This window comes from Varroa jacobsoni, unplaced genomic scaffold (genome assembly GCF_002532875.2).
Source record: "Varroa jacobsoni isolate VJ856 unplaced genomic scaffold, vjacob_1.0 scaffold_113, whole genome shotgun sequence".
Lineage (NCBI taxonomy): Eukaryota > Metazoa > Arthropoda > Arachnida > Mesostigmata > Varroidae > Varroa > Varroa jacobsoni.
Window position 1 is genome coordinate 136,270 of NW_019213015.1, and position 10,547 is coordinate 146,816.

General features: G+C 40.5%; 2 protein-coding genes across 2 annotated transcripts in view; one reads left to right on the plus strand and one right to left on the minus strand.

Moving 5' to 3' along the window:
- The window catches only part of LOC111266333 (dynamin-binding protein), a gene marked incomplete at its 5' end in the record, with an annotated part of 57,730 nt that extends 51,337 nt beyond the window's left edge, over nucleotides 1-6,393 (plus strand). The window contains 4 exon segments of the mRNA XM_022843750.2: nucleotides 355-1,426; nucleotides 2,142-2,806; nucleotides 3,486-3,827; nucleotides 4,494-6,393. Of these exon segments, the coding sequence (XP_022699485.1) occupies nucleotides 355-1,426; nucleotides 2,142-2,806; nucleotides 3,486-3,827; nucleotides 4,494-4,682 (2,268 nt within the window). The 3' untranslated portion in view covers nucleotides 4,683-6,393.
- A 157-nt stretch (nucleotides 6,394-6,550) lies between these two features.
- Nucleotides 6,551-10,330, minus strand: LOC111266339 (uncharacterized). Its single transcript, XM_086970875.1, has 3 exons — nucleotides 8,817-10,330; nucleotides 7,283-7,571; nucleotides 6,551-7,182 (listed from the first exon to the last, which is right to left on the minus strand). The coding sequence occupies exons 1-3, from the start codon at nucleotides 8,829-8,831 to the stop codon at nucleotides 6,998-7,000; spliced, it is 489 nt and encodes a 162-aa protein (XP_086827001.1). The 5' UTR covers nucleotides 8,832-10,330; the 3' UTR covers nucleotides 6,551-6,997.
- Nucleotides 10,331-10,547: the final 217 nt, after the last annotated feature.

Here is a 10,547-nt window from a genome sequence, read left to right on the forward strand (position 1 = left end):
CCAGTAGCATTCTTCACCTAGATTTGCCGTAACAGCAAATGTCGTGTGCCTCGAACCGGATTCGGCTGTTGATTTAGCTTTATTTTATCCTTAATGTGACTGTTTGTTTATTGATCTCTGATATAATCTTTGATAACTACGCCGCTTCAACAACATGTGTGCACAACTTTTGTTTAGTGCTTTTATCAAATGTATATTTATATAGGTTCGAGAGGTTTAGATGTACGTTTTTTCCCATTGGATTAGTAAATCTTATTCGGTGATACATTTGCAGTTGCAACAATGTGTGTTAATGCTCATTAGCAGACTTAACTATTGGTAAAATATCATAATGGCTTCTATTTTTTTGTACAGGTGGCAACCGATATCAACGAAGTGAAGCGCCGAAAGGATCTTGTTTCGAAGTACCGTTCGAACCCTGAGGCCAGCCTCAGTCAAAGGTTGTCCAAATTGAACCTTCATTCTGTGATGAAGAAGTCTACACGACTCACAGTTAAAATGTCCAGCTCACTTGGCTTCACCACTGTTGTACGTGACGAAGATTTTGAGCGCGAAGAGCATCGATTTATTTTGGTAGAAAAAAGCATCAAGAACTTTCTTAAGAGTATGCGGACGTTTTGTGACCAACTGCAAGAGTGTTTGAAAGTTGGACTTCAACTGGCCGAAGATATTTGTGACTTTCATGCCGAACGTTGCAATCTGCCCGAAGTAGACGGGTTCCGGATGGCGCAGCACGCTATTTATGCCGAATATTGGACGGAATTTATTCGAAACATCGAAAAGCATGTTGTCGAAATTCTGCAGAGTGCACTCGAAATGCTGGCAGCTCCACACAAGATCATCGCAAAACGCGAACACAAACTCTTGGATCTGGCGGCCTGTACAGCCCGCACCGAGAAGAACCGAGATGCGACAAGACACAAGGCTTTCGAAGAGGAAGAACAAAGTGCGCGGAACACTTACAATGCTCTTAATAGCCAACTACTCGACGAACTGCCACGGCTCTGCAGCCTCAGTAGTGATCTATTGGGCAGCTGTGTAGATTCGTTCCTTCGTGCACGCAAACTACTTATCGGCCGAATCACAAGCCAACTGCTTGAACTTTGCGAACTGACCGGAGTGAAGGATTCACCGAGTGACGTGCTTGATACGTTTGAGCACAAACACCGTGCCGCTTTGCAAACGTTTAGCGCTTTCTCAATGCTACAACCAAATCTTTCCGGCAACCCCTTCAAGATGGACTCATTTACCAAGGGAAGCAATTTTCTCAGGAAGTCGTTCAACGACAAACATGGGGTGGCTCTAGACCTCGTTCCACAGACTGACGCCCACCGACAGTGGCTAAAGCAGGAGTACGGGGACAATGTGTACACCGTCGCTCTAACAATACAAACGAGTGATCCTAATGAGATATCTCTTAACAAAGGTGAGCACAATGACCTTATCATGAGCAGGTCAATCGTAATGTTTCGAATGCATAACTTAATACTTGCATTTACCAGCTATCAAATGTTTACATACATGTGAAACAACTTCCGTCCTTTATAATGCTACAATCTTTTATCGCAAAGCCTGCTTCAAATGGTGGTCGTTTTGTACTCATAAGCGTTCTTTAATCTATATTAATCACCATTGTCCTTAACTCCTTTGATTGAGTAAGACAACTCAAAGTTTGTCATTGCTTTACACACATCGTAGTCGTCCTATACTCCACTAACGTTTCTGGCACCGATTTATTATTTCTATACATTCGCCTAATATTCCCTGTTTTGCGAAAAACAAGCCTTCCGCATCAGGAACTAAACGGATATATGATTATGTGTATATTATGTGTATCGATTATTGAATGGTTAAATGTAGCATAGGATGCATATTGAAACCTACTTACACCACAGAATCTATGAATTAACTCCGAACGAACAAGCTACACTTTGCATTTCTTTTATTCAAACGTGGTTAATTAGGTACATCCCCCAACATGTCACGTATATGACGCATGAGACCTAATCTTCACGACAAAGCGCGAATAGCTTCATGCACTATTTTGACCATATGGCATCACTATCCGTGTCGTACATTTTAATTATCAATACCTTTATCTAATCGTCTGTCGGGTTTTGTGCCGCATTCTCTGTCACTAGGCGATCTCGTTGGACTGCTCCGTTCGGCAGACCCGTCTGGAAACCCGATGCGTTGGTTTGTCGATAATGGTCGCTGCAAAGGTCTTATTGCAAGTAAACACCTTCTCAGGGACGGCCATAACCGAGTGGTCACGAGTGGTGGACACGCAGTGTCCAGCAGCGGTAGCAGTTTCACTTATTCGACTGCGGTTGCGAACGCTTCGATGGTGATGGCTGTTCCCGGAGTGACCTCGGCCAATGGCGGAGCTGCGCGGCCGACCTCAGGTTCGTTCGCGACAAATCGAGCCACACCAGTGAGACCCACATCACTGACGAGCAATGGCACATCTGTTACTGCTCCTACTCCGGCAGCATCCGCAGGAATCGCAGCGCCAATAGCGTTGGGAAACAGCGTAAATAAGCACCAAGCGGAACTCAGTACCCTGTTCAACAACGCTGTCGGTGCTTCCGCCGATGGCGTTTCTGGCGCGGCCAACATTTCAGCGGTATCTGCTGGTAACAATGTCAAAAGCTATTCAAACGGAAATGCATTATACGGTAACGTAGAATCTGCGCTCGGCCTTAGCGATGTCGCACCCCGGGCGTCCGTCGAGGCGCAGTCACTTCAACGACAGAGCGAACGGAACGCCCGGACCTTAGCGGCCGTCAATGGTGAGGGTGTCAAGGTGCGTGAGTTATTTAATGTTTTTCTCCATGATCCTCTTTTCCTGCTCCAACCTATGATGTTTTTGGTTTCGCGACCTACAGCTCTGTATCCTCACGCGAGAGCTTCGCCGATGCTAAAAATCATTCTGTTCAATTATGCTAAATAAAATAGCTAGTTTTGTTCATTATATTTCGCTTTCCTTAGAGCTTACTTTGTACAATTAAGACATAAAATCCAGAAGCTAGGCTTTAAGCCTATGCCGATAGGCTGCACTAGCCTAAAGTGACACGAGAGCGTTTCAACAGAAAATTTATAAAAATGACATCTGTTAAATAAAACAGAACAACTCATCGCAACATCCTCAAGAATGAAGTACATGTAACCTTTATGACATCGACATTTAACGAAAGTATGTAACGATAATATAGCCTTTTTTCACACAGACTGCATCATCGTAGAACATCACTACATTAAAATATGGTAAACGTATCGTAAACATCGTGAGTCACGAATATACGATATATTATATACGCTATATGGCCAAAATATTCGCTGAGATTAAATCGATACGGCCTTGTTGTTGTGTTCATTGCCAAAGAGTTGCTGTCGTGCAGTGACAGATACGTATGCAATAAAAATTAATTCTGCAGGTTTTATTCTAGCTTCTAGGTACACTTTCACCATCTATTACTTCACAGGTGCTGTCAATCTACCCATCGCAACTGCCTTTGCAGCCTTCGAAACGCGTAGTGAATCCGGTAATCAGTAATTTGCCTAATCGCAGTAACCAGAGCGGGGGGCCAAATATTCCCGCCACCAATGCACCCACGTCTCAAACATCCGCCTCTCAGGCCGTCGGCACAAAACGGCTCCATAAGCCTTTACCGGCTTTACCCGTGAAAGAACAGGACAACGTGTATTCAAACCTGGATGCACTCGACAACTGTGATATACAGCCGCAACAGGAACGACGACAACAAATGCAGCAACCTAAGCACGATCCACATTCACTGATCGATGTTCGTCAGAGGCTCGAAGAGGTTGGTGTCACATCGACTGACGTTTTGCTGTTTAGATACACTGTTTCAAATAGAAATATAGAGTGCGTATACGTAAAATTGAATTACCTCGCATATGTCCACCACAAATGATATTTATAAAGGAGTTCCACCAAAAATTGATAACAAGTGTTGCAATAAGCAAATGTAGCAACCATACACATAATCTGTCCGATTGGCCTCGTGGCTTGGCGAAGCCATCCATGCCAACAAAGCAATCTCAGAAGCACACTACACTCCGAAATTTCTCCGAAAAAATTCTCCGAAACAATCTCGTACGTTTTCAAACGTACGCTATTATAACGTATCAATATAACAATAGAAATAAATATACGGAAGGTTATCCTAGAGAAGTCAAACTTCCCACTGTTCCTAGGATTGTGCGAATGATCGAATACGTTGCAGGTCCTTGTTACAGTTTAATATTCTTTGCTTATGTACCAGTAGGATTCATGAGTTGATACACATGATTCGAATCAGTCGGCTTTCAAGGGTAGACTGACGGCTCAAGTTCTTACGTAAATAATAATAAATAATACATATATAAAAATAAGTGTCTGTCGTACGTTAATACACCCTTACACTTGCCTATTTTGATCTTGACCAATAAACCCAATTGTATTTTCGATCTCGTTGCTTTGCTTGCAGTATTATTACGCTCTCTATAAGCTCGATGAAGTCGGACCTGGTCAGCTTCCACTTGCACAAGGTCAAGTGGTGCTTGTGATCTTCACATGCGACCTTGAAAACAACTCTGAGTGGTGGTTTGTTGAAGATCGCTATGGTAAACAGGGATACGTGCCCGCTTCATACCTCCGAAAATACAAAATGCCCTAGAAGGCTTGCGGCCGGTGATCTATCTGAAAGAATCAATCCCATGCAGTCGTACTGCAGTGAATCAGAAAAAAATATCGAAGTTCGCCTCGGGCGTCGAGAATCTTTTACAAAGAGTGAACTATGAAAAAGAGACATGTGGGTCAGCGCATAAGAGAGATGTGGGTCATTAGAAAATATTCAACATAATAAGAAATAAATGTTGAATTGAGATTGCTATAGGGGCTGCAGTTTAAGAGCAGAAAGTAGTAAGTGCCCAAACCAAAAAAAAAGACCGTATTCTGCACAACTGGTGCATAACAGCCAAGAGGTGCCTCTATGCTTTGCTTGACGGCCATTTAGTGTTTAGTTAAACAACGAATTTAGAGTCAACGTGACGAAAAACATAGCAACGAGCTGTTAAACACAAACGAAGTCAAGACAACTTCCGTGTCGTTTAAACAAGTCAAGTAAGCGAAGATGATGCTATCTAGCTAGCTTTAGCAAAGATATATGCGTTGGATATACTAGTTTTCTTTTTTATATTTTGTTATAGCCATTGTAGGATACACACACAGTGCACTTGAAAATATCAGATTTAAATCACTATTTAGAAGAACACACACATATATATATATATATATATATATGATGTGCAAGGACTGATCTGGCTCGATTGTTGGGTTCTGGCCATCCTGTGGCCACAGAAGGCCAACCCTGAGTCGGTCAGTCGTGACAACCTTCCATTGAGTATCGAAAGTTTGCCCCCGTAGAAGAGCGAAACTTGGTTTAGAATATGTTCAGGTAGTTTCAGAGCGTTCGACAAACTAGAGGCAAACGTCACGTAAGGAAGGGCCGCAGAAAGGTGTTGTGTCAAGACTTCGCGGGTGATCCTTAAATCTACTAAGTTCTACCCATGACGTGCTTGTTCTGTCTACACGAACTAAGAACGAAGCACGACGACAACAAAAATGAGGGGAAAAATAGCGAATTAAATTTTCAGGACCGTCCATCTTCTTAAGTGCACTGATTGCATGTGGGGATTTTAGCAGTGGAACTCAGGAATAGTCAATTGTGAACAATGAAACTACGTTATCGGAGAAAATGTAGTCTTCTAAATTTGCAAAATCAACTGTAACATATAAAGCTTTTAGTTACAAATAATGGAAAAGCACTAAAGGAGCTCCTGGAGATCAAATCAATACTGTGACAAATAGATATCGTTAGTGTGTATTAGTGGCAGGAGACTACAGGCCATTGGCATTTATTCAAAGTATCACGCTATCGGACGATAAGTCACAGTTGGCAACCAAAAACTACCAGCTTAGCAACGCGGACTTGCGGAAAAGAGCAGTTACAGAACGGCGATTTCATGGCGCGTATCATAAGGCCGAGATATTGGTGATCACTGTCGGCCTTGAAATAGGATAGCGAAAAATTAATTAATGACAATGATGACGGTTATGATGAAAACAATCACTGGGGAGTAAGGAAAAGCAAAGGTTAAAACATCTCTAGCCTTTAGTGCTGCCGCTGTGCTTCAACGACGGGACGAAGTCTCATTAAACATACTGTTGTATTATAGGCAATGTTTAGTTATACTGACAGGGAGTGATTACATAACGGAATTCTAGAATTCATGCAAGATTAACATAACGGTCCTGAAAACACCTATCAATTATATAATATATAAGAAAAAGTTGAAAGTAATAAAAAAAAACAATCCTAAAGCTAATCATGGATTATTCCTATTGTAATTATTACAGCCCGGGTTATGGAGAGTGGTATGTGGAGCATAGATTCAGAAGTACATGATAATACTATCGCAGATGCAATGTAGCAAGAACAGACGAAGCGGAGAGAGGCATTTTAAGAAGTGTGAGAATTAGTCATTTCTCATGTTTCAATAATATAATTTATTTGCTAACAATAAAAATAGCATTTTGTGATGAAATACACATCATTGATGCACTCTTTGTTGCTCTTCATCTGCTACGTCATATAAATACAATTTTAATAATGGGTCCTACAAACACACACATGAACACGCTCAGTATTAGTGAAACACCAGATCGAAGCGAAATTTATGACTCTTTTTCATGTATCTTCTTTGATGGCTGCGACAGCCGCTTAAATGTTGCTGTACTTCTAAATCTAATCAACAGACCCCTACATACGTCTTGCTAATGCTGCCTGAATTCACGGCCCTAACTATTAAGGGTGCCGCTGCGTTTTAGTATCCATGCACTTACTGGTGCCGCTTCAGTTTGCTGCGTTTGAATGTCTTCATTTTGAATAAATTAGTACGTCTTTCCATTTAGCTTACTGAAAATTTGCAATCACCCATAGAATATTCCAGGTACAGCCAGACCGAGAGCTGGTCCCACGCTTAGACCACCAACGGGTACTTCAAATCCACCTCCGTAGGGCTCAACATAACCACCAAATGCCCCATAGTGTCTGACTGCGGCAACATTAGTATAGCTTTCGCGGGCGCCGTGCAACCCACGATATCCGCCAAATCCTGAAATCAGCACGATACCGAAATGTAGTAACATTAAGTATACTTCGCTTTGAAGACGAGAACTTTTACAGTAATTGATTAGCGATCTCAGTTTACTGACCGGGCAATAAAAATCGTTTCTCAGTATCTTTTTTTTGGTCGTCAGAACTGGGGGTTACAGCCTTCTGTTGTACGTTGTTAGTGGCGGCAACAGCGGCAGTATCCTCCTCGACGTTCTTCTTGAGACTTTGAAGCGTCGCCTCCTGACCTCTCGGTGCTTCAGATTTTAGGTCAGCAATTAGTTCCTTTTTTAGATCTACAGCTGGCACAGCGACATCAGCTATAACTGAAGTAGAAATTCTCCCGCTTCCTAAAGAAGCCGCATGGGCAAAAGCGCCCACACAGAATATCTGTAAAATATAGATGCAAGCATAAAGGCTATGTATGATTAGGCAAAAAATCACCGTACCATTGTCGGTATATAGAAAATATACACAGGTGCATATTTGTCGCGTCAAAGAGCACAAACATAGATGATCTGCGAAATCAACGCATGATTACGCAGATCACAACAACGTTCACGTGTAAAGATTAATATGAATTATGATTTTTGGAAGGAGTTTTTGCAGAAAATCAGAGAAGCAACGTGGATGGATAGTGAAAAATGTAAACAAATTGATCAAGTATAACTATTTGACTCTTGCATGATTAGTAAATCCCTGAACGTCTAACCCTGAGCTAGTCAATTTGGCTGAGTAATCAATAAGACAATTATGTGTGCAATTAAAAAAAACGTAGTCTATTTACGACACAAAAAACGATTTATTTAAATTGATCTGTTTATCATTCGTTAGTTTTAATTAACTGTTTGAAATAGGAATGTAGCTTGCATGCATATAAAATTAAATTAGCCTGCTTTTATTTATATAATTTTATAGTTTTAAAAAATTCCTAAAAAAAAGTAAGTGCGATACGCCTGCGTGTCAATCATATACATGACCCGTCCAATTGGTTTCGTAGCCTGACCGACTTTGAAAGCTAGCAATCGCATTACATTTCAATATAAATCCTCTGAGAAAATTTTAAGTGTTAGACAAAATAAATTGAGAAATGGTATTAAGCTTTACTATCGAGATGCTGAAGTAACGATCGCGTTCCGTTAACATGCATAGTTCACTGATGATGTACATTTTTGATAAAAAAAAAAAAAAAAAACTACAAGTGAATAGAACTTCTTGAGATAACATGGATAGATAACAAGTAGCGACAGCACTGATGCAACTCAGTGTCAGCGAAGAATAGGTTCAATCATGGTAAATAGCTTACTTAAAGCCAATACAAATAAGGCCATCATTATGATGCTGTACAAGGCAAACTTTTACACTGGGAAAGCCATGCTCTACGTATCTCAGACTATAAGCTATAAATCATGGATAGTCTGGTCCAAAAGAGCTTTATCTTGAATGAATGTATCATAAGCATAGATCCATACAGCCCTATTTTTAGAAAGTTATTTGCAATCGTGTAACAGCTATTGTAAAATGGAGAAACTTTTAGATAAAACAAGCAAAGTTAAGGACGTTTTAAGGCAACATATATATAGTTCAGTCTAGCTCAGTTAACACAGTAAAAACAATAAACTCAATCACACTTACCATAAACAGTTTCATATTATCACTGATATATTTGCGGCGGCTAGGAGAAAATCTTTACGCGGGCAGTGTAGCAGCATAAACAGAAGCACCGTTTTTCAGCGAAGCGCAGTTTTAACAGGCGAAGACGACTCCTCATGTCCCCTCACTCTCGAGCAGCGGCGTATTTTACCTCACACATTTGCTTGGCACAGTTTTTCCTGTCATGACTTCGTTCTTAACATCTGATTCTTTCGTTCGGCTTTGCAGTCTGGGTGATTCCGGTGAGCGCTACTGAGTTCATTGACTTCAAGTAATAATTCAAATAAAAAAAAAGCGACTGGCGATAGGTGTGGCCGCACAGGACACATTGCATTGCTGCCGATCCATTTATCTACTACACAGCCACTGATGACCTGCATGCATCGCTAGATTTATCGCCCAGAATGACACTGATTGACCAAAATAAACTGCTTCAAATGGTATGATGTACTTCAAATGAAGTTCTCGCTGATGCATAGCATCGGGCCCCGATGGGCAATAACACTAACGATCACGAAAATGACAGCGCAAAGAAATGTCGTACACTTCAATGCGTTTAGATATCGTTGCTGTTCAGTAATGAATACAACTCTAGTTAAACTAGCACACTAATGACGATCCGTAGCAATACATATTCATATATGATGTACTGAAACCTCACGGGCGTGTGATGGACATAGCTTAATAAAGTCATACCTTAGTCCTCATAGTAAAGTAGCATTCTTTTTCATTTGTTATCCATTTTAATAACGACTAGACACGATAACAAAGCTTGTAAAAGCAAGAACAGCGCCGCCTATTTATGTTACAACGCCTCGTGATTTTATCGCCTTTTATTTCATACCTGCACCGAAATACAGGCAAGCTATCGACTTTTTTTTTTAAATCAGGTTTAGTTTAGGAAGAGTTAAATTCGGATTCAAATAAAAAATGCAACATCAATCAATGCAAGGATTGCTGCATTATTTCAGTGTATTATTTATAGAAAAATACATTGTTCTTCTTTTCTATATTGAACGAAAGAAAAAGCTTCAGATGAAGTTTATATACGTGTTATGCTGACGACTTCTCGCGAGTATTCAAACGAAAGCTCCTTCTGTATTAAAAAAAAAGTGAAATCGAGCTTCTTCTTTTAGTCACATTTGGTTATCATTTTATGAAATTAAAACATTAAGGAACAAATGGTTTGGCATTATTTAATATGCTAAAAACTACTGTGGTTTTACCTATACATGGCTGGTACCTCAACTGTTATCAGAACTTCCAAAGCAGCCGCGTCTCAAAAACATGTCTTCGGATATTTCGAGATAATGCCAACATACTTCTTGGCCTCCTGTACTTTAAAAAAAGCAACGAAACTATAGTTAGTAGTTCTATACAGAGCAGTTTTTTTCCCACTTTGAAATATTGTGCAGAGACAACATATACACAGTTGACCGACTCTCAGTCCAGAAGAATCCACGTCTAAAATTGCCAAGACGGTAGCGTCTCGTCATATATAGCATATATATAGCAAGTTAATATATAATAGTCATATATATAGCAAGTTGGTCGCATTTTGTTTGCATTTAGATTTTCGCGCACAACATTTCTACCGAGATTCTTGCAACACGAACGTACCGCCACAGTAAGGCGAAAATGACAAAAAGCCGGGAACGCCCAGAGTATCAGTTTTTTTTTTTGATAAAGTGGAATCCGCAACCCAATGTTCTT